At 45.4% G+C, this 24119-nt stretch overlaps 2 protein-coding genes across 2 annotated transcripts in view; one reads left to right on the plus strand and one right to left on the minus strand.

Annotated features, from left to right (window-relative positions):
- The first annotated feature begins 615 nt into the window (after positions 1-615).
- Positions 616-5142, plus strand: TNFRSF4 (TNF receptor superfamily member 4). Its single transcript, XM_032232195.1, has 4 exons — positions 616-1074; positions 1983-2090; positions 4156-4248; positions 4961-5142. Exons 1-4 carry the CDS (start codon positions 807-809, stop codon positions 5140-5142), a joined length of 651 nt encoding a protein of 216 aa, XP_032088086.1. The 5' UTR covers positions 616-806.
- A 7515-nt stretch (positions 5143-12657) lies between these two features.
- TTLL10 (tubulin tyrosine ligase like 10) overlaps positions 12658-24119 on the minus strand; it is a 118177-nt gene continuing 106715 nt past the window's right edge. Inside the window, 4 exon segments of the mRNA XM_032232196.1 lie at positions 12658-17506; positions 19313-19406; positions 21203-21319; positions 23532-23672. Of these exon segments, the coding sequence (XP_032088087.1) occupies positions 16671-17506; positions 19313-19406; positions 21203-21319; positions 23532-23672 (1188 nt within the window). The 3' untranslated portion in view covers positions 12658-16670.

A 24119-nucleotide genomic window follows, 5' to 3' on the forward strand; every position in this document is an offset into this window, starting at 1 on the left:
GAGAGAGAGACAGACACAAGAGAGACAGAGACAGACACAGAGAGAGACGGAGAGCAGAGAGAGACACACACAGAGAGACAGAAAACAGAGAGAGACAGAGACAGACGCAGAAAGATAGAGACAGACACACAGGCAGACACAGGGAGAGCCGAGACAGACAGAGACACAGAGAGAGAGACAGACAGAAACAGGGAGAGGAGAGACAGACACGGGGAGAGACAGAAAGAGAGACAGACACACAGAAAGACAGAGACAGAGAGAGAGAGAGAAACAGAAAGAGACATAGATGGACAGAGACAGACAGACACACACACACACACACACAGAGTGACAGAGACAGAGACAGAAAGACAGAGACAGAGAGAGAGAGACAGAGAGACAGAAACCCAAAGAGAGAGACAGTCACACATAGAGAGAGAGACCCACAGAGACACAAAGAAAACGGAGAGAGACAGAAACAGAGGGACACACAGAGAGAGACAGAGACCCAGACACACCACACACACACACACACAGACCCAGAGAGAAGACACACACAGAGAGAGACAGAGACCCAGAGAGAGACAGACACAAAGACAGAAACAGAGGGACACACACACAGAGAGGGAGAGAGATAGAGAGAGGGAGGGGAGAGAGAGAAAGGGATACACACACAGAGAGAGGCGGATTACAATTCCCATCCTCCTTGACCATGATAGCTGACAGGTCTTCAGCAGGAAGCGTGGCCAAATACCTTCCCTGTTGTTCGAAATGTCCAGCTAGCTGAAGACTGCCCCGAGTTCTAATCCCTCCTGAAAAGAAGATGGATGGCCGTTCCTCAACCTACCTCACAGGGTTGTTTGGAAGATGACACGGAGAAGGAAACTGAGCTCCCTGGACGAGGGCCTGTCGTTTGGGGGGGGGGTTCACGGAAAGTGAGGCGCTCTCTGCCAACCTCTTCTTGCCTTTTAGGAGAACAGCTGGTGAAACGCTGCACGGACACATCCTCGACCGATTGTGAATCATGCGATGAGAATTACTACAACGATGCCTATACCTACTCACGGTGTAAACCTTGCACAGAATGTCACGCCGGTAAAGCCTCGTTGGCAAAAAAAAAAAAAAAAAGACCACTGCATCCTCCTTCCTAGCTTCCTTCGCAGGAAAAGTGTTGCTTTGTGGTTTCACAACGGCGGCTTCTGCCTAGTTGATTTTGAATGTCTTTTTCCGGTGTTATAAATCTAAGATAGATAGGTAGATTACATAGATAAATAGGATAGATAGATAGATAGATAGATAAATAGATAGATAGATAGATAGATAGATAGATAGATAGATAGATAGATTACATAGATTAGATAAATAGATTAGATAGATAGATAGATAGATAGATAGATAGATAGATAGATTACATAAATAGGATAGATAGATAGATAGAGATAGATAGATAGATAGATAGATAGATAGATTACATAGATAGATAAATAGGATAGATAGATAGATAGATAGATTACATAGATAGATAAATAGGATAGATAGATGATTGATAGATAGATAGATAGATAGGATAGATAGATTACATAAATAGGATAGATAGATAGATTACATGGATAGATAAATAGGATAGATAGATAGGATAGATAGATTAGATAAATAGATTAGATAGATAGATAGATAGATAGATAGATAGATAGATAGATGATAGATAGATAGATAGATAGATAGATAGATAGATAGATAGATAGATAGATAGATAAATAAATAGATATAGATAGATTATAGATAGGTAGGTAGGTAGGTAGGTAGATAGGTAGATAGATAGATATAGGAAGGAGAGAGAGAGATGAGATAGATATAGATATAATGTTGGTTGCTGAGGTATCAAAACCACACTCAGTTTTTCCCCGTTGGTTTCCACAAAGCCCCGCTAGAAATGGCATGTGCCACAAATCGTCCAAAATTTCACTCTTTGCAGTCCGGAGTAAAAAAATTATTTCTCGTAGACCGAGGCCTCCGGGAGATAAGATCGTGCCAGAGGACTTCAAACACCGTCTGCGCCTGTCTTCCCGGCCACGCTCCGGAAGAGAGCAGAGAGAGCGGAGAGGAGAAAAGTAAGGGCCAAGGACGGATTTCAGGAAATGGAGCGATGGGACCATGATCTGAAATCAAACCTAGTGGGATAAGTCAAACCGTTCCGCAGGGTGCTTCTTCTTCTTGGAAAAAGGGTTTTTTTTTTTTTTTGCTCTCAAATTTGTCCCAAATAGCAATTTACAGAGTCAGCTTATTGCCCCCCAACCATTTGGATTCTCATTTTACCCACCTTGGAAGGATGGAAGGCTGAGTCAATCTTGAGATGGTCAGGATCGAACTCCTGGCAGTAGGCAGAGTTAGCCTGCAATACTGCATTCTAACCACTGGGTGGGAAAGAGGGAAGAAAGGAAAGGAAAGGAGGAAGGAAGGAAGGACACTTAGACTTACATACCACTTCACAATGCTTTACAGCCCGCTCTAAGCAGGTTTACGAATCAGCCTCTTGCCCCCAACAATCCGGGTCCTCATTTTAGGATGGAAGCAGTAGTGGGTTTCAATTTTTTTAAGAACCTCTTCTGTAGGTGTGGCCTGCTTTGTGGGAGTGGCTTGCTGGTCATGTGACCAGGTGGGGGTGGCTTGCCCGCCATGTGACCAAGTGGGAGTGGCTTGGCAGCCATGTGACTGTTTGGGCTTGGCCATCTTGTAAAATATGGTGAAACTCACTCACTGTAACAACACTCTTGCTTAGCAACCAAAATGTTGGCTCAGAACCTCTGGCATTTGAAGCAAGCAAGTCTTAAAGCTGTCAAGTTACAAGACCCTCGCACCCCTAACCCTTTAGAAAAAAAAACCCCAGGGGTGTTCAAACTTGACAGCTTTAAGACTTGTGGACTTCAACTCCCAGAATTCCTCCTCCAGTCATGTTGGCTCAGGAACTCTGGCATTGAAGTGTGCAAGTCTTAAAGCTGTCAAGTTACAAGACCCTCGCACCCCTAACCCTTTAGGATAAAAAAAAACCCCAGGGGTGTTCAAACCTGACAGCTTTAAGACTTGTGGACTTCAACTCCCAGAATTCCTCCTCTCGCCCTTCATCTTGATGATGTGCAGAGAGAGCAGGACAAGACCTTCCGGATGCAAGCTTAGAGATCCCACCCAGAACTAAGGAGGAATGTTGTGACCGTGAGAACAATTACGGCTCATCCTTGACTTACAAGGGACCGTTTAGGGATCAAAGTTACGACAGCACTGGAAAAAAGTGAGCGGTCGCCGTTTTTCACGCTTATGATCACTGCGGCATCCCCAGAGGGGGGTCACGTGGTCATAAATTGGGGGCTGCCCGCAATCAATGGGAGAGGGCTGGGGTGCTCTATCGGTTTCCACCGATAGACCGGTGTTCCTCACGCCGGCGTTCAGCACAGGGCACCAGCACCACCTGCTGCACAGGAGGTCTCAGATCACCCTGCGGGAGAAAGGCTTCTTCCCCACCGGCAAGCCTACTTGGGACACAGCCAGCAAAGAAGGACGCTTCCTCTTCTCGATGGAGGATTTGCACCTGGCTTTTGTCGATCCAGTCCGAGGCACCAGCCCTGCGATTGAGACTCTGCGCCGACCCTCACCATTTTGAGACCCACAACCTGTTGAGTGGAATGTTAACAGGCCTCCCGCCTTGAGCAGGGGGTTGCACTAAAAGACCTCCGAGGCCTCTTCCAGCCCTATGAGCCTCTGTTCAATTAGATAGCAATAGCAATAGCAGTAGTAGACTTATATACCGCTTCATAGGGCTTTCAGCCCTCTCTAAGCGGTTTAGAGAGTCAGCATATTGCCCCCAACAACAATCTGGGTCCTCATTTTACCCACCTCGGAAGGATGGAAGGCTGAGTCAACCCTGAGCCGGTGAGATTTGAACCGCTGAACTGCCGAACTAGCAGTCAGCTGAAGTAGCCTGCAGTGCTGCACTCTAACCACTGCGCCACCCCGATGGATATCCTGGCCCAATTAGAAGGGATTCTTGGTGGTGCGTAGGAAAGCTGGGATATAAATCAAACACACACACACACACACGCCAACAAATAGCCACAGGGGCTCCTAGCCAATCAGCAAATTTAGTTCAACGCTTTACCAGTTTGTCCTCTGTGTGTTTTGCAGGATGCAAACGCTGTCCCAGGGGTATTTTTCCCTCGGAGGGAACGAGAAATGTCGTCCTTGGACCAAGTAGGTATGTTGTGGCCTGTCGGCAGAGTCGGACAGTGAGGAGGTTGGGGAGGGGTATTTTTCCCTCGGAGGGAACGAGAAATGTCGTCCTTGGACCAAGTAGGTATTGTTGTGGCCTGTCGGCAGCAGAGTCGGACAGTGAGGAGGTTGGGGAGGGGTATTTTCCCTCGGAGGGAACGAGAAATGTCGTCCTTGGACCAAGTAGGTATTGTTGTGGCCTGTCGGCAGCAGAGTTGAACAGTGAGGAGGTTGGGGAGGGACATGGACCAGTCCTGGGGGCTGAGGAAAGCTCAGATGAGGGCTCTGCGTCGGAGGCAGGGAGGGAGATAGACAGCAGCGAGGCAGAGGAACAGCTGGAGCCTGTCCCCAGTGTGCGCATGCGCAGAGCTGCCAGAAGACAAGAACAACTAAGAAAGCAGGGTCAACGGGAGTTAAATGCACACCTTGGAGGTGAACGAAATCTTAGCCCTAGGAAAGCGAGAAGTGTAAAGGAAGAGATTTCAACCTGTGATTTTTTTCAATCTCAGCGACTGTAAGACCTGTTGCTGGCTGGGGAATTCTGGGAGTTGAAGTCCACAGGTTTTGACAGTTGAGACTGAGAAACACTGGTTTAAAATCTATCCACCCTGGAACAGTTTCGCTCCTAGATATATGTTTCTTGTTCTGTAATGGCGCTCCATCCTTTGTTGTGAAATCTGGCTGCAAATTATTGTTATGTTTCTATTTCGTAGTTGCACAGTCAACGGCGGGAGAATCCTACGACCCGGGAAGCAGGACATGGATACAATTTGTGACATGCCGTCCAGCAAGATTGCCACACAGCGCACCATGACGCAACCTTCTACCTTTCCAAAGGAGAGCACCGTCTTCACCAGTTCATCTCCAGTTGTTGTGCTACAAATCCAGGTAAATTACCCGTAACGTGTGGGAAGGGCAAGGGAGCTTAATCCTTAAAATTTAGAAAGTCTGCAGTGGGGAAACAGCAGAAGTGGGTGCTTTCTAGAACAGGGGCCAGCAACCCACGGCTCTGGAGCTGCATGTGGCTCTTTCATCCCTCTCTCTGTTGCCAGTCGGCACCACAATTTTGAGAGAGCTTCCGGTTAGCGGGGAGAGCAGGGCAGTCAGGACTCTATGGTAAGGAGGTGGTTTTCCAGTCAGCTCCATAATTGATACGGCTTTTGGTTAGGACAGGTAGAGGAAAAAGGAGGCCGCGCTAGGAGGAGACTCTATGGTGGGGGAACCAGACTTCCGGTCAGCAGAGGAAATATGGATGCCATGCTAGGAGGAGACTCTATGGTGGGGAACTGGACTTCTGGTCAGCAAAGGAAAAAGGAGGCTGCGCTAGAGGGAACTCTATGGTGGGGGAACCGGACTTCCGGTCAGCAGAGGAAATATGGACTGCCACGCTAGGAGGAGACTCTATGGTGGGGGAACTGGACTTCTGGTCAGCAAAGGAAAAAGGAGGCTGCGCTAGGAGGAGACTCTTGGTGGGGGAACCAGACTTCCGGTCAGCAGAGGAAATATGGATGCCATGCTAGGAGGAGACTCTATGGTGGGGGAATGGACTTCTGGTCAGCAAAGGAAAAAGGAGGCTGCGCTAGGAGGAGACTCTATGGTGGGGGAACCGGACTTCCGGTCAGCAGAGGAAATATGGATGCCACGCTAGGAGGGGACTCTATGGTGAGGAAACCAGACTTCCGGTCAGCAGAGGAAATATGGATGCCACGTTAGGAGAAGACACTATGGGGGGGGAAACTGGACTTCGGTTAGGACCTTTGGGGTCTTAGTGTTTAAGGTTGCTGACCCCTATGCTAGAACATGGAGTTGAAAGGGACCTTGGAGATCATCTAGTCCAACCCCTTGCTCAAGCAGGAGACCTTGTATCATTCTAGGACAAATGGTTGCCCAGTCTCTTCTTAAAAACTTCCACTGTTGGAGCACCCACAGCTTCTGGTGGCAAGCCGTTGCCACTGGTTAATTTTTTTCTCCCTGGCGGGAAAATTCCTCCTTGGTGAGTTTCCCTCCGTTGCTTCTTGTCCCGCCTTTCTAGCTTGCAAAGAAATTGAAGGAAGCAACGGGAATGAAAATTTCATCGGAATTTCCTATTCTGATATTTTTTTTTTAAGGATTTCTGTGGATTCTTGACACTTGGTCCTCTGCTGACCATAGCTGGAATCTCGGTCTTCCTGTTCTTTTATCGAGGATGAAGAAAAAGAAGCTGGACATTTTGTGCACTAGAAATGTATGCTGTCCCCTGCAAGGGTGAGTTTGGGGCTACCTCCGAAAAAAGCCAGTTTAAATGTGATTTGGGGAGTACTTTTCCAGCAGAATGGGACTGAATATAAGCTATGAATTACATCCTATCTAGAACAGAACAGAATAGAATAGAATAGAATGTAGGATAGACAGAATAGGAGAGGATAGGAAGGGATAGGGAGGGATAGAGAGAGAAGAGGATAGAATGTAGATAGACAGAATAGGACAGGACAGGACAGGACAGGACAGGACAGTAGAGAGAGAGAGAAGAGAAGAGAAGAGAAGAGAAGAGAAGAGAGAGAAGAGAAAAGTAGAATAGAAATAGAATAGAATAGAACAGAATAGAATAGAATAGAATAGAATAGAATAGAATGTAGGATAGACATAGGAGAGGATAGGAAGGGATAGGAGAGGATAGGAGAGAAGAGGATAGAATGTAGGATAGACAGAATAGGACAGGACAGGACAGGACAGTAGAGAAGAGAAGAGAAGAGAAGAAAGAGAAAGGAGAAGTAGAATAGAAATAGAATAGAATAGAAGAATAGAATAGAATAGAATAGAAGAATGTAGGATAGACAGAATAGGAGAGGATAGGAAGGGATAGGAGAGGATAGGAGAGAAGATAGAATGTAGGATAGACAGAATAGGACAGGACAGGACAGAAGAAAAGAGAAGAGAAGAGAAAGTAGAATAGAAATAGAATAGAATAGAACAGAATAGAATAGAATTCTTTATTGGCCAAGTGTGACTGGACACACAAGGAATTTGTCTTTGGTGCAGATGCTCTCAGTGTACATAAAGAAAAATAAAATACATTTATCAAGAACATAAGGTACATAAGAGCCACGGTGGCGCAGTGGTTAGAGTGCAGTATTACAGGCTACTTCTGCTGCCTGCCGGCTGCCTGCAGTTGGCAGTTCGAATCTCACCAGGCTCAAGGTTGACTCAGCCTTCCGTCCTTCTGAGGTGGGTAAAATGAGGACCCAGATTGTTGGGGGCAAGAGGCTGACTCTGTAAACTGCTTATAGATGGCTGTAAAGCACAGTGAAGCGGTATATGTCAAAGTGCCCTCCCTCCCTCCCTCCCCCTCCTTCCTTCCTTCCTTCCTTCCCAGTGGTTAAAATGCAATATTGCAAGCTAACTCTGTCCACTGCCAGGAGTTTGATCCTGACCATCTCAAGGTTGACTCAGCCTTCCATCCTTCCCAGGTTGGTAAAACAAGTTCCCAGATTGTTGGGGGCAAGAGGCTGATTCTTTAAACCGCTTAGAGAGGGCTGTAAAAGCACTTTGAAGCGGTATATAAGTCTTAAGTGCGATTGCTATTGCTATAGGTGTGAGAACTGGTCGTAAGTCACTCTTTTCAGGGCTCTTGTAACTTCTCGTGGTTGCTAAATCAGCGATTGTTAAGCCAAGAGCTGTCTGTAGCTTCGTTGCAAGCTAAGAAATGCGTCACTAAAGATTATGCTTAAACTGCAATTTCCACACTACCTTTTGAGTTTACCTCCTTTGAAATGTAACTTTTTCCCCCTCTTCTTCCTTCAGACGATGAGAACGATTATCGAATGCCAATCCAAGAACAAGAAGCTGACGGTAAATCCGATTTTGTACATGCCTGACCTGCAAAAAGGAACAACAACAATTTAAAAAAAAAACCCAGAATTTTGACTTTTGAATAAGAAATAGCTCGGAGTTTATCTGAGTTTGTTTATCAACCAGTTCCTTTTTATTCTCAATGAATCAGCCTCTCTCTTTTTTTCCCTGTTTTTCTTCCCTCGTGCGTTTTCAGGTTTTTTCCCCTTCTTGTGGTTCCTTTTGAAGAAAAAAAAAACCTGCTGGAATTTGCATATATTTTTTTCACAGCCTTCTTTGTTTTAAAAAAAGAATGTGAAAATGTGCTTGCGAATCATTTTATTCTTCTGTTTTTATTCATCTTTGGATAACAGGAAGAACCTTCGCAAAGCTTGATTTCTTAGGAAATGTGAGGTATTATAACCAGAAACCTAAGAATTATAACAGGATGGGCCCGGCTGATATAATATAATTATAGTATAATTGTGACAATAATTTAATAACAATTGTTATTAATATTGTTGTTCAGCTTCTAATACCGTGTTTCCCCGAAAATAAGACAGGGTCTTATTTTCTTTTGACTCCCGAAATAAGCGCTTGGCCTTATTTTGGGGGAGGTCTTATTATTTTTGAAGTGCAGGAAGCGCGAGCGATGTCACCTCATGGCTGCTGCTGTGTTGCAATATTTTCGGGGAGGGCTAATTTTAGCGCATGTGCTCAAAAGCCCGATTGGGCTTATTATCTGGGGAGGTCTTATTTTTGGGGAAACAAAGTAATTCGGGCTACAAATAAGCAAGCCACTGTTATTTTCCAGTTGACATTGCGGAATGCAACAGAATTAAAGTTGTATTGCAGTGTTGTATTATTTGTTTAAAAAAAGTTGAACACCCTTCAACTTTTCTCGCTGCTCCTTGAAGGAAGCGTTAACTTTACTCCCATAAGGGAATCTGAGTAGTCCAGTAATCCATTCCTGACTAATGGATGCCCAGTGTCTTCTTAAAAGCTTTGTAACTTTTTGTAAGGAAATAGCTAGATAAGAGATAGATGATGATAGGTAGAGTCTTCTCTCTCTCTCCCCCCCCTCCCTCCCTCCCTCCCTCCCTCTCCCTCTCCCCACCCCACAGGGCTGTTGTGGGGAAAATTGGATCTCTTCAACGACCTGAAATTATTTGTAAAAAATAATAAATGCAGGATATAAACTAAGTAGAATTATCTGTGTTTCTTTTTGTTTGCCCAACATATGTGTCACTTCAGCTGAAGACAATGTTCTTTTCCTTATCCTTGATCATTTGCTTCTAGAAATGCTCCAAGCAACCCTAGAGTTTGGAAATGACCTCAGAGGTCATCTAGTCCAACCCCTGTGGTTCAAGAAATTGGCTTCCCCAAATTCTAAGGACAGAGAAGCCATTGGCTTCAAACTTCTGAAAACCCATCACTTCCTTTAGCAAAGCAGAATCTATAAAGCCTCTGGTTTGTTTAGCTTTAGCTCTTACGGCCCTCCGCTGGCTGGGGAATTCTGGGAGTTGAAATCCACACATTTTAAAGTTGCCAAGGTTGAGAAACATTGCTATAGAGCAGAGGTCAGCAATCTTAAACACTCAAAGGCACAAAGGTTCTAACCGGAAGCCCTCCGGGAATTTAGCCATTTTAAAACCGATTTAGTGACTGGGAGTTCCATAAGGTAACTTGGGTAAAAAAACGTCAAATTTTTGACTGGCTTAAATCTAACTTCAGAGGATAAAAAAGAAAAAAAAGAAAGAAAGAAAGAAGAAGAAAGAAAAGGAGGGAGGAAGAAACAAAGAAGTCAGAAAGAAAAAGAAAGAAAGGGAGGAAGAAGGGAAAACAAAAAAGAAAACAGAAAGAGATAGATAGATATAGATAGATAGATAGATAGATAGATAGATAGTAGAGAGAAGAGGGAGAGAGGGAAGGAGGCATGAAGGAAGTAAGAGAGGGAATAGAAAGAAATGAAAGCAGACAGAAAGAAAATGAAAGAGAAGGAAGGAAGGAACGAAGGAAGGAATCTACAGATATGAAAAAAATGGTGGTTTTCTTCCCCGCTTTTGAGTTCTGACTTCTTCAACCTAAATTTCTTCAACTTAGCAAAAGGCAAAGAAAGAAAAGAAAGAAAGAAAGAAAGAAAGAAAGCAATTTCTTACACTTGCCACAAAGCTTTCCTGAAATCTGATGGGCCATTTTCATAACAATTTCCCCTTCTTTTTCCTCCTCTTTTTTTTTAAAGAAATGTAATGCTCCCTTTGAGCATGCTATTCTGTACAAGTATGAAAAGAATATTTTGAAATGTCAAACAATCAAAGTGTTTATATATATATATATATATATATATATATTATATATATATATATATATATATATATATATATACACATATATTATATACACTTTTGATTGTTTTGACATTCAAAATATACATACATATATTATATATATATTACAATAACATAACTATACATATACATATATATATATAATATATATATATTATATATATATTATAATATATTAAAGAAGATAGCGGAGTCCTCTCTCAGCTTCTCTTAGTTTGTCAGCCTTTCAAAATTTCCATCTCATTTCCCCCCCTTCTCTTTCTTTCTTTCTCTCTCTCCCACTTTCTCCCTCTTTCTTTCTCCCTTTCTTTCTTTTTCTCCTCTCCCTTTCTCTCTTCTCTTCTCTCTCCCTTTCTCTCCTTTTTTCTCTCTCCTCTCTCTCTCTCTCTCTCTCTCTCCCTTTCTCTCTCCCTTTTTCTTTTTGTCTCTGTCCCTTTCCCTCTTTCTCTTCCTCTCTCTCGCCTTTCTCTCTCTCCCCCTCTCTTTTGTCTCTCTCTCTCCTTCTCTCTCTCTCCCTTTCCCTCTTCTCTCTCTCTTTCCAACAATTTTCACAGCCTCCTTTACTCCTCTGATGAACCACCCACACAAACTCATGAAGTAACAGACAGTCTTCGGCTTGTACCACCTGGCACATTTTCAGAAGCCAAACAAAAATAATCTTCAAAAAATCTGCATATGAAAGAACCTTTCCAGGTTCAGAAATAGCTGTGGCATCCGGTGCTTCGGTGCTTCATACCTCTCTGTTTTCACAATTTGTTTCGAGGCGAGGGGAGGCGGCGGGGGACTTCCCCATTTTAAAGCTGCTGATGCTTGTAAAAATCAAATATGCTGTCCTAATCCAGATTTCTCTTAGTTCCGAGTTCATCCTAGCTTGGCTCTTGACGTCTGAATCCAGGTCCTGGTTAGGATGAGACCGAAGAAATCCTAGGGATCAGAATAGAAAATTTAGGTAATTCCTCGACTTACAACGATGTTCATCTTCAAAACTGTCTCAGAAATCTAAAGGATCGTTTATTCGTGATCTGGAAGTGACTGGCAACTGGACTGATGTTCTCCCAGGCAGCCGTCCCTGGATGACTTGGGGATCTTAAATGGACATTTTATTATTGATATACAGTGGTATAGGCAAGACTATATCCACCCAGATCATAAGTCCCTCGACACTTCCTTTAGTTCTAACCAATCGTGGCTTTCTTTTGGTCAGAGTGTGAATGTTGGTAGGTAAGTAAGTAGGTAGGTAGGTAGGTAGGCAGGCAGAGAGAGAGAGAGAGCTAGCAATGAGAAAGAGAAAGAAAGAAAAAGAGAAAGAGGGCAAGAAAGAGAGAGAGAAGAAAGAGAGATGAGAAAGAGAGAAAGAAAGACAGAAAGAGATTTTCCCAAGCATTTGGCCAGGAAATGTACGTAAGGCCAGCTCAAAAAGCGTGCCCCCTCCTAACCGTACCTGAATTGAATCCGGAGGCAAGAAGGATCAGGAGAAGCAGAAGATGGAAGATGCTTCCTGCCGTTCTTGATGGGACTCTGCTGGAGCATGGAGCTAGGAACAGCTTCCAAGGAGGGGACCCATGCTGATAAGAGCGTGCTCAACCTCAAGCCGTTCAGGTAAGGCTAGTGTAGAGAGGGGGAAGCGGAATGGTGAAATGATACCTCCCAGAAGTCCCATCAGCTCAGCTAAGGCCCCACGGCCGGATACATGCAATGAACGCTTATGTTGCTGCAGAGAGTCTCCTCCTTCAGGGTCTTTTTGTGGGGGTCGGAGGGGGGCAGAAATTCCCACTTGGGGTCTGCTTCAGCCTCTTGGTGGGGGGCTTTGGGTGAAGGCTGGAGGGAAGCACCGCTGGTGGAGAAGAGCCGGAGGGCCTCATTCCAGTGGGACTGCATCACGCCCTGGAACTGGATGACCATCTCAGCCCGCTGAGCCTCTAGGCGTTGGCGCCTGGCCTTGCACTCTCGCAGGTCTTCCCTCTGCTTGGAAAGCCTATGCTCCTAGTCCTCAGTGAGGCGCTTCTGCTGAGCCTCCTTCTCGGTAAGATCCAATTTGAGCTCTTTTGCCAACTCTTTCTCCTGGTGGCTGCTTAGCTCCACCAACTGCTTCCTGTTGGGGCCCCAAGGAGCCCGGCCGGGCAGGGGATGAGGGACTGGGGGGAGCGAGTAGAGGCTGGAGAGGTGCCCCTTGACGTGAGTGACATCGAGTTGGCCACGCCCACTCGGTCACATGACCACGTAGCCATGCCCACCCAGCTGGTCATTAGGCAGATCATATTAGTGGTCTGCGGGATGTTAAAATTATGAATTTAGTGGTCCCTGAAGTCCAAAAGATTGGTGACCCCTGATTTAGGCATTTGCTGAATGGAAAAATGATCATTGGTTTAGACTGAGAGATTTAATTATTAATTGGGGGGAAGATAAAATCTTTTGAGAGCTGGTTGGTTCTAAGTTTTTTCCAAGCAACGGGCATAGTTTAAAAGGGTTATAGAAACCACAACTGGAAAAAAAAGAAAGCTTTCATCTGTATCTTGGTACATTTGTCTCCAGCAAATATCTCAAAACTGCTGGGGAACAATTGAGTTAGGAACAGAAGAGGTCATAAACATAATCTAGTATAATCCATTAAAGGTACTACGACCACCACCGAGCCCAAAATGTATGTTGTTAAGTGAGAAATGTGAGTTTTGCCCCATTTTACGACTTTTCTTGCCAGCTCCGAAGCTGAAGAGCTAAACTGAAGGATGGAAACATATCTAAAATTATGGGCGATTAAAAAAAAAATATTATACATGGTTAGAAAAAAAATGTCAAAGCTGCATAGATTATCAGCCAGAAATATTTTTTGCTAGGTATAATACGACGAGTATGAAAAGGGGAAATCTGTATTTAATATTACATGTTTTGACAGCAGCAAGGATTGTATTCGCACAGTACTGGGAAAAATGAGGAAATATCGAGAGACGAAGATGTAATTTAAAAAATATATATTAGACTGCGCAGAAATGGACAGACTGACATCAGGGAAGGTCTTCCTTAATGTTGATCTGTGAGGCTATATCCAATTTCCAAGATTTTGGAAGGCAGTCTTCAGGAGAACCGCAGTTTCTCGATGGTGAGCTTCCATAACTGACTTCGAATCATTTCTCCCCTCAACTGGGTGAACAGGCAGGACTTCCCTTCTGTAGACGTTCCACAACTGAGCTTCTAACCTCAGACATGGTGGCCATCTCTTCGGCCACAGCGGAAAGGCTTTGGTTGGTCCACACCTGCATGTTCACCCAGGTTCAGATGTTGGTGGGGATCGCAGAGCCGTAGGCTTGGAGGACGTTGAGGGTTGAGGAGGTTATAAGGGCGATTGCTTGCTGTAGCTGGAGATGCTGCAGTTGAAGATGTGTCCCAATCCAGAAGGAAGAAAATGGATCCTTGGTTAGCTATGGAGTCCTTGAGGTCGAATCGGAGGGTTCCAGTGGTTCCTTGCGTTTTCATGATTGGGATTGAGAAGGGAGATCCCACCAGCGATCTCATTTCTATATTTTTGATGTCTCTCTCTCTTATAGAACCCAAATCCGTTCCTTCTCTGGACTGGCTAGGAACTCAACTGGACCACCAAGAAGCTTCCTTCAGCTGCCAATTCCTAGAGGAAGAACATGGGGAGAGAGTCCTGGGGGAGAACATCTCCTTGGCATTCACTGAAAACTCAGGCTAGCTGGCACAGCAGCGTGCGCGCCCAGTATCCCAGCTTATCTCTCCGGGACATAAATCTCGTCTCCAGATCCAGGTGGTGGATGGAAATGAACAGTTGGCTTTTCAGAAGCTTTGCTATCCAGGTTGATTCCATATCGGTTGTGAGGTTGGAGAAATGTCTCTCTGTGGACATTTTGGCCCCCGTAGAGAAATGTATACACCTGTCGCAAGTGAGCCCCAAACTCATCCTTGTTTTCAGACATGAGAACATTGATTTTTTTTTCTTAGAACAGATCTGCTGATTTAGGATTTGAATTTTTTTAAAAAAAAACTAAACTAAATATTGACCCCTTGACTCGAGGCAAGAGTTGGAGTCACAGAATAGATACAGATGAACACAGTTGGAAGGGGACTTGTAGGTCATCTAGTCCAACCCCCGCCCAAGCAAGAGAACCCTGCACCATATTCGGAAGAATCTGCTGAGTTGAAGGCTAAATTAAAATGCTGTCTGGATTTTATTTTATTTTTTTTCTCCCCCCAGCCGGGTTATCTCATCATTTTTACCAGATCATGTATTCCCACAAAACCTGCCCTTCCCTCCGCCCCCCCGTGCACTTTTTGATAGAACCAATCATTCAACGTCCCGGTTTTCTTTCTAACCAAGTTAAACACGTCCGCTCGAAAGTCACCGAAAGGTGAATCAATCAGCTTTCCTAAATACATTTTGTTTTTTGCTCCAACACATTTCTGAAAATGGGTTGCGTTTATACACACACACACACACACCACACTCCTTCCTTCCATTTTGGCTCTTTTTTTTTTTTCAAATGTGGTCACCCTGCACCAAAGGAAATCCAAGTTTCCGAAATTTTGCACAGCCACCCCTGGCACGAAGCAAGACCTTCCTTGTTAAATTAAACCGTAAGATTAAAAAAAGAAAGAATGCAAAGCTTTGATTTGTGTGTGTGTGTGTGTGTGTGTGTGTGCCTCCTTTACAAAACCAGACAGAAGTCTTGTTGTGCTCTGCTTCGGGGTGGTGAAGCTACAAACAGGGAGATTTGTAGAGGCAAATGATTCCTTTTTCCAAATTCCTTAGCTTTTGTAGGAGAACGGTGGCCTGCTATGAGTAAGGGGCGTAATTTGCACCAATCCCAAATCCTCCCGGATTGAAGCACCGCAAAAGGGTTCTGTGCTGTTTGTTGTGTTATTCAAATCACCGCACCCAATGGGATATTGTCACGGGTGTAATAAAACCGAGGGGAGACCGTCTTACGGTCCAAATGGTGAATTATAACTCCCATCAGTTCACAAAGGAGGAAGCAGTTCAAGGTTCAACCGCCTCTTGATGGCCCTAGCTGCTTACTTCATCCCTCCACCAAAGATACTCGTGGAGAATTCTACGCGGGAGGTGTGAGCTAGAGTAACCACCGCAGGTTCTTTCGTGGGAGGCCAAATCTCGCGGAAAGCTCCATTTTCCCACACAGGAGTTGGAACCCTTGGTTGCAAAGTGGGGCCTGTGCTGATTTGCACAACCACATTCCATGGGGGAGAAAGGTGGAGAGGCCAGGAAGACAGTGCCACGAGCCTGCAAGGATTGGGTGGGAGGGCTAGAATCGACGGTTGTGGGAACGCCGGGGGCCTGGGCATCCCGGAATAGTAACCTAGGCCATCGGGAGCGTGCTGGGAGCGTATACTGAAAGAATTGGGAAGGGTGGGTGGAGGGGCTCAACCCCCTGTCCAACTCCGCAGGACGGGCTGTAGCCTTTTGGAAGCTGACCCGAAGACTCTTTTGGTGGAGGGAGCTGAGAATGAGGCACAAAAACGGAAGCCACCTTGTCGGAGACGCGGGGAAAAAACAGCCAAGAATTAGAAGACAAAGATTGTCCTGTTGGTGGGTCATCCTACGTGTTGGGTTTTTTCGACCCACTTAATGAAGCAGACGGTTGTGGCCTACCGAAATAAACTGGATTCTGGGCATTTTGACTCCAGTTTAGGCTGCAGTCTATTATTCTTATTATGGGTTGTATATTATTCCTCCATCATGGGCTCAGGGTGTGGCATGGTTTTCCCATAACCATCATCCCCTATCAAAAAGACCTCAACCAGGCAATTTTCAGAAACGTTGGAATGTCTCCAGTCCAGAACCAAAGAGCTGGACCGGGGGGTCCCAGAGAGATCATCTAGTCCAATAAAGCCTTGGAAACCACCCAATAATTTGCACAACCGCAGGAGGATGGGAATTGTAGTGGTCATAAGTCTTTGGAGAGGGGGAGGGAAAATAATAATAATAATGCCAAAGGGGGAGAAAAGCAGAAAGCTCTCCGCGGCTCAAAAAATTAAACAAAAGAAAAGTGTGTGTGTGGGGGGGGGGATTGGCTTTTAAGCAAATACAGCATTTCGCCCTGTGGGTTTTTTGGGGAAATATTTAAGTGGCCCAGAGAGATCGAACAGACGTCGTGCCCACCCAGAACACTCCCCGCCTCCCGTGCCAAGAAAGATGCTGGAACACATCAGAAAGAAGGGTGTTTCTCCGGCCTTCTTTTCCTTCCTGGTTTTGTTCTTTATAAGAAAAGGAGGGACTTTCGGAATACGCCGGCATCCGGCGTTTTAGGAGCCCCGGTGGGAGATCTTTTTCTCGTCTGGGAGCAGTTCCCGGCAACTCTGGCTGACAGTTACGGCCCTGGACTTGCTCTCGGCCGCCGGCGGCCCCTTCACCACCAGTGGGGAGAAGGACTTGGGGAACTCCGGGAGGAGCAGGCCGTTGGGCGGCAAGTTGGACTGAAGATGGAGGGAGAGCATCTGCGAGCTGGTCAAGGCATTCTCCGCGCTGCCGTTGCCGCTGGCCGCTGGCATCTTGGTCCCGAAGGTTTGCTGGAACCAGGTGGTGTAGGACTTATCTTTGGAGTTCCCGCGGGGCAGGTGGAAGGACTTGGCTGGATCCTCGGGGCCCTCGGCCTTGTCTGGGGCGGCCGGAACGGGTTTGATGATGTACTGGTTGCCGCTGGTGCAGACTTGGTGTCTCCGGAGGATGGCTTTGACAGAAGGACAGCAGGTCAGGCTGGGGACGATGGAGATCTGGATCTGAGGCATGGGGAGCGGGTCTCGCCGGAGACCTTTGACGGAGGGCACAGCCAGCCCGTCAGAAGCACCAGACGGCTCTCCTTTGCTGTCCGCCTTCAACACCTTCTCGGGGACTTTGGGGGGCGGCTGTTTGTCCGGCGGAAGAGGGTTGGGCAACCCGAGGTTGCTGCTGCTGCCGGTGGCTTTCTCCAGACTTGGCCGGGGGATCTTTAGAGAATAGAGGGAGGTCTTGCTCTTGGATGCCTGGGAGAGCCCGTTGTTGGAGGCTGTCCCGTTGTAGAGGAGGACGAAATGGCAGAGGGACTCCAGGGGGAGAATGCTCTGAGTCTTCTGAGCCTTGGTGAAGATCTCGATGGTCAAATCTGAAAAGCGATGAGAAATCAAGAGGGGGGGGATGTCAAGATTGAACCTTTGCTTCGCTTCGTTCAAAGTTAACCCTTTTCAACTTGCCAAGGGACTTCGGTGGGGGACGGAGTGAGGGAAAAGGAATGTATGCAGAGATCTTGCTCGGGAAAGAGATGGACCGTCCCTCTAACAAAAACTCTCTCATAATTGGGCAGCTTAGAATAGAATAGCAGACTTGGAAGGGACCTTGGAGGTCTTCTAGTCCAACCCCCTGCTTAGGCTGGAAACCCTACACCACTTCAGACAAAGGGTTATCCAACATCTTTTTAAAGACGTCCAGTGTTGGGGCATTCACAAATTCTAGAGACAAGTGGTTTCTCTGATTAATTGTTCTAACTGTCAGGAAATTCCTCCTTAGTTCTAAGTTGCTTTTCTCCTTGATTAGTTTCCACCCATTGCTTCTTGTTCAGCCCTCAGGTGTCTTGGAGAATTGCTTGACTCCCTCTTCTTTGGGGCAGCCCTTGAGATATTGGAAGACTGCTATCATGTCTCCCCCTAGTCCTTCTTTTCATTAAACTAGACATACCCAGTTCCTGCAACTGTTCTTTGTATGTTTAGTCTGTGTCAACCTTGAGCCTGATGGGATTTGATTTAAACTACCAAATTTCAGGCAGCTGGCCCGGCAGTCAGCACTACTGCACTCTAACCACTGAGCCACCAAGGCTCATAAGCCCCTCCTAATCATCTTTGTGGCTCTTCTCTGCACTCTTTCCTGAGTCTCAACATCTTTTTTACATCGTGGCGATGTAAAACTGGATGCATATTTGATCAACCAGGGGTAAGGAGCAGGAGAAAGGATTGCTTAAGAGGGAAAGCATTTACATGGGAAACCAGAGCTGGTTTCAATTCTTCAGTGCCAACACGGTGTATCCAATATAAAGTTTTGCTTTCGGGAATTCAATTCTCTCGAGAACGTTTCCTTGTTTGGGGTTCGCTAACTGGATATGGGACTCATTCTTGCCAGGGATGGGTGGGAATCTCTAGGGAGGGAGCAGACAGAGTTTTCCGTAGAAAACTGAACAGAGGTGGCCTAAATGGGACAAGATTGGAGCAAAGAGAGTCAGCAATGGTCTAAAGCAGGGGTGAAATTCAGCAGGGCTCCATTGTGATTGTAAGTTGAGGACTACTTGCATTAGGGGTTTTCACACATACAAACACACCAGTGGTGGGTTTCAAATTTTTTTGGAACCTACTCTGTGGGTGTGGCCTCCTTTGTGGGAGTGGCTTGCTGGCCATGTGACCTGGTGGGAGTGGCTTGCCGGCCATGTGTTTTCTTTCTTTCTTTCTCTGTCTCTCTCTCTCTTTCTTTCCTTCCTTGTCTCTCTGTCCCTTTTTACTTTTTTTCTTTCATCTCTCTCTCACTCTTTTTCTTTCTTTTCTTTTTATTTATTTCTTCCTTTCTTTCTCTTTCTCTCTCTCTCTGTGTCAGTCTGTCTGTCTGTCTGTCTGTGTGTGTGTGTGTGTGTGTGTGTGTGTGTGTGTGTGTGTGTGTGTAGCAGTGGTGGGTTTCAAAAAATTTTGGAACCTCTTCTGTAGGTGTGGCCTGCTTTCCGGGTCCACTGGTGGAACCTCTTCTAACTGGTTCGGTAGATTTGACGAACCGGTTCTACTACGAATGCGAACTGGTAGGAACCCACCTCTGAAACACACACACACAAACAAACACACGCAGAGTATTCGGAGTAGAAACAAAAAAAAAATATTTTGCTTGCCAAACGCAAAGAGCCCTTTCTTGGTGCCCTCCACGGATTCTGGCATCTTACCCAGGGTCTCGTTCACCACCGTGGGAATGACGGTCCTCAGTCCCGTGCAGTTGGTATGCAAAGCAGGATTGGCGTTCATTTCCAAGAGCCACACCTGTGAACGTAACACCGGTTATGTCTACGGAGATTCTCAGTCATCCAGGCAACGGTTATCCCAAAGGTGCTTTTTTTTTATTTTTCAAGGGGTTTTTCCTTTTTGAAGATGGCGGGGAAACTCTGACCATCCAGTCAGAGCTGAAGGAGCTTCTCGGAGGAGAAGCGAAACATCTTCAAAGGAAAAAATAAGACTGTTCAGTTGCCTCTTTAAAAAAAAGCACCCTTAGGTAACACTAATTATTTGAGGCCTATGATATTTCTATCCCTTTCTGTGATGCTTTATTGAAACTTTTAAAACATCCCTCCTAAATCCTTCCGAAGTCTAAAACTAAACATGTTCTCTTTGGCTTTGTTCTTTTGCCCCCCCCCCCCAAATTATTTTTCAAGTCCAGATTAAATATCACACATACACAGAGAAGTAATTCTAAAAGGAGGAATAAAAAACAGGCGGAGTTTTAAAGAAAATACCAATCGTGATTATATAGTTTCCCCTTTTCTTGTCCAATTTGTTTCCATTTAGGAGGGGGATGGTCTCTACTTTTGGCCAAGCCCCCTCCCCTCCTAGAGTCTCTGACATGGGGATCATTCACACAATTAGAATATAGAATAACAGAGTCTTCACTGGAAGTTTTTAATAATACAATACAATACAATAGCAGAGTTGGAAGGGACCTTGGAGGTCTTCTAGTCCAACTGCCTGCCTAGGCAAGAAACCGTATACCGTTTCAGACAAATGGCTACCCAACATCTTCTTAAAGACTTCCAGTGTTGGGGTATTCACGACTTTGCAGGCAAGTTGTTCCACTGGCTAATTGTTCTCACTGTTCTCTCCTTGATTAGTTTCCACCCATTGCTTCTTCTCCTGCCCTCAGGTGCCTTGGAGAATAGCTTGACTCCCTCTTCTTGAGGCAGCCCCTGAGATATTGGAAGTCTGCTATCATGTCTCCCTTAGTCAATCCATGTTTGCATAACCCCTATTGCTGAGCTATATGCTCTGTTTGGCTTCGCAAGACACCTCCCCAAGCCACAAATTTCATGTTTTATTCCAGTATCGAATAACAAAGCTATCCTGTAGCTATGCTGAATTGCAAAGACCAGATCCTCTCCGTTCTATCAAATTCATTTTTTCCCCCGGTTTCTTAAAAATAAAGCAAGTTGTATTTTTGCAACCGGTTTGAATCTTCCAGCTTTAAATGAAGCTAAAAATATTTTGTGTTTTTGCCACTGGGGGACGCTGGAATTCCACTCCAGTTTCTGCAAAGTTTTGTGTCTTTGACTAGCAAGAGGTAAGTGGGAGGAAGACAAATAAGTGAGATGAGGATCTTTGCAGAAACAGGTGGCGTCTTTGGGAAACCCCCATCCTTCGTCCCCAAAATGTCCCCGTAGGACCAACTTAAACTGGTCACAGAATGGACATATTTTCCTGGATTTGCACCACACACAAAAGCCACAACCAGGGATGGGTGGATGCAACGCAAGCAGCAGGCAGGCACCCTTGCCCACAAACATGTAATAATGAGTTTGCAACTCGGCTAAAATTAAACGGCGCTTTATCATGGGTGGCAATTAATCCAGAATAACAAGGAGATCTACGATTACTAATAGATCTTGGGGGAAAAAAGGATTGTAAAAGAGATGGATTGAGTCTCCGGGGAGCTTGCAAAGCGATTAATTAACCACAGGGGAGATAAAAATCTAGCTAATACAATTCAGTTTTCTATATTTGAAAACTGTAGAGAAATTGCCAGGGATGGGACGGGGGCTCTTCCCTCCCCCAGATTGCAGATGGGTTACCTTAAAATCTTCATCAATCAGGAAGTCGCAGCCGATGAGATCAAAGAAGCCCAGTTTGCATTCCAGCTTGGATTTGACAGAGAGAAAACACTGTAACATGATTTCTTTCATTCTCTTCTGCAAAGCACAGGAGACAAATATTAGAAGAGGGTGGTGGTCTCCTTCCCCCTTTTTGAAGAAAATAATTATCCAAGACCTGTTTTGCGGAGAATACATTGCTAAAAAGGTAAGGGGCGGGGGAAAAAAATCCCCAAAATGGAAGATATAGAGCAGTGTTTTTCCAACTTGGCAACCTTAGGATGTGTGGCCTTCAACTCCCAGAATTCCCCAGCCGGCATGAAAATCCACACGTCGAGAAGAGGAAAGAAAAGAAAGAGAAAACAAGGTGGTGTCTTAGCAGGTGCGAAGGATGGTAAACAAAGCATTTTAAACTATACCTTATAACCTTTCAAATGGAATACTGTATACTCGAGTATAGGCCGACCCGAATATAAGCCGAGGCACCTAATTTTACCACAAAAAACTGGAAAAGTTATTGACTCGAGTATAAGCCTAGGGTGGGAAATGCAGCAGCTACCGGTAAATTTCAAAAATAAAAATAGATACCAATAATGTTTTTGAATATTTATTTCAAAGAAAAACAGTAAACTAGCGGTGTATTCAATGAAATACTTCACTCACCTCATGATGCTGATGTCCCGCTGTGATGATGATGTCCCGTGCAGCCGCGGGAGCAATGTCCCGCCTCCTATGACACACGGCACAGTGATTCCTATCATTGGATCACTGTACCAGAGGAGGTGGACATCGCTATGTGGCTGCTTGCCATAACAAGGAGGAGGTGGGACATCGTTGCAGAGCGGCAGGAGGGGAGGAAGGGGAATCGTAAGACAGCCCTGCATTACATTAGAACGTGAGGAGGGGGGATGGTGCGGTGCGCGCTGCGCGGCAAACTGACACAGAGGGAGGGGAAACTCACAGAGGCACTGGGCCATTCACGAGTGTCACCCAGCGGCATGGCCCCGCCCCTTTTTCTCCTCCATTTCGGGCAAATTTTTCACTGACTCGAGTATAAGCCGAGGCGGCTTTTTTCAGCCCAAAAAGTGGGCTGAAAAACTAGGCTTATACTCGAGTATACAGTAATAATAATATAAGAATGGCAAAGAAAAAGAATAATTATGTGAATGTATATCTAAACTGTATGTAAGGGAATAAATGACAGTAAAAATAAAGCATAATATAGGTAAATAATATTTGGGCATAAGTAGCTGAGTTTAAATAAATAAAGAAATGTACATAAAAATAGATAACGAATAAGGAATTATGAATGAAAGATAGAAATGTATAGTAGGGAAAACACTAACTGCAAAGAAACCGATTCGGAACTGCAGTATGATATACAATGGAACTTATTGTTCCTATGTTGTTTTAAAGTTATGTGTTTGTTTTTGTTGATGTGCTTATGTGTTTAAAATAAAAATTTATAACTAAAAAAAAAAAAACATTTTGCCAAGTTGGAAAATTATTTCTCTAACACTATATGTTCCGCTGATTTCCCCACTCGCCCTCCAGCCCCTGGAAAACGTTCATCGAGGGGAGGATGAAATACGGATTTCAATATTCCCTACAAGGAAAAAGGTTACAAATAATCCTGGTTCACTTTGTAATTTTAGAGTTGTACCCATTTTCTCATGAAAAGTCTGGGAGTGATTTTTGGATTTCCCCCCCTTCGGTCCAAGCTGTTTATTTATTTATCGATTATTTAGAAGAGACGCGGAGGTACAGGGGCTAAGACGCTGAGCTTGTCGATCAGAAAGGTCGGCAGTTCGGCAATTTGGCGGTTCGAATCCCTAGCGCCGTGTAACGGAGGGAGCTCCCGTGACTTGCCCCAGCTTCTGCCAACGTAGCAGTTCAATAGCCCGTTAAAAAATGCAAGTAGAAAAATAGGAACCACCTTTGGTGGGAAGGGAACAGCCTTCCGTGCTCCTTCGGCATTTAGTCATGCCGGCCACATGACGACTTTTCAAGTACGAGAGTCTCAGATTCTTAGGCCAGACAGGTTTAGCCTATGGCTGTCCTCTGTTGACTCAGAAAAAATACTGGAACTTCTATTTAATCTTGTTTCCCTCCTGATTCTACCTACCCAAACTATGCTAATCTCATCCCATTCGGCATTCACGATGCACTTGCCTTTTTCCTCTTTCCTCCCCAACCATCTTTCCTTGTGTGCTGTCTTTTAGCCAAAGGACATGGTCTCTCTCGCTAGTGACCTTAACGAGCAGTTCAAGGGGGCAAAGGTAAGGATGGGTTTAATCAACCAAAAACTTACGGTAAAGCCGTTGAAGACCCAGTCTCTGGGGAGCCCTTTGGCTTGTCTGTACTTCTCGTTGACGTAGTTGTTGAAGCGCTCCATCAGCCATACAGTCTCCTCCTTGACGTGGGTGTAGATGGGACTCTTCTTTTGCACGTACTAAGGGAGAATTAAAAAAAAAAAAGCATTCCCAAGACTGGGCAGTATGAAAATGTGGCTTGGATAGGTGACTTTTCAGGGGTTGGATTCAGCTGGTTCGGACGAACCGGTTATGATTTTGTGCAGTTTGGAGAACCGGTAAAATCGACCACCGGCTAGCCCCACCTATCCACTCGGCCCTGCCCTATATATTATCCCCCCTTCGCCACGTGGTCCAGCTAGCCTCTACGCCTTTTCCCACTCTGCTCACCAAAGGTAAACATGCCACCCGCTCGCCCTTCGCCTTGGGTTGGGGCCCAGCATTTCGTGGCTCTGGCCTTGCCCCAGAGCCTCTGCTCTGGGTGGGTGGGTGGATGGATGGATGATAGGGACAGACATATGATACATAGATAGATAGATGGATGGATGGATGGATGGATGGATGGATGGATGGATGGATGGATGGAT

This window comes from Thamnophis elegans, chromosome 15 (assembly GCF_009769535.1).
Source record: "Thamnophis elegans isolate rThaEle1 chromosome 15, rThaEle1.pri, whole genome shotgun sequence".
Classification (NCBI taxonomy): Eukaryota; Metazoa; Chordata; class Lepidosauria; order Squamata; family Colubridae; genus Thamnophis; species Thamnophis elegans.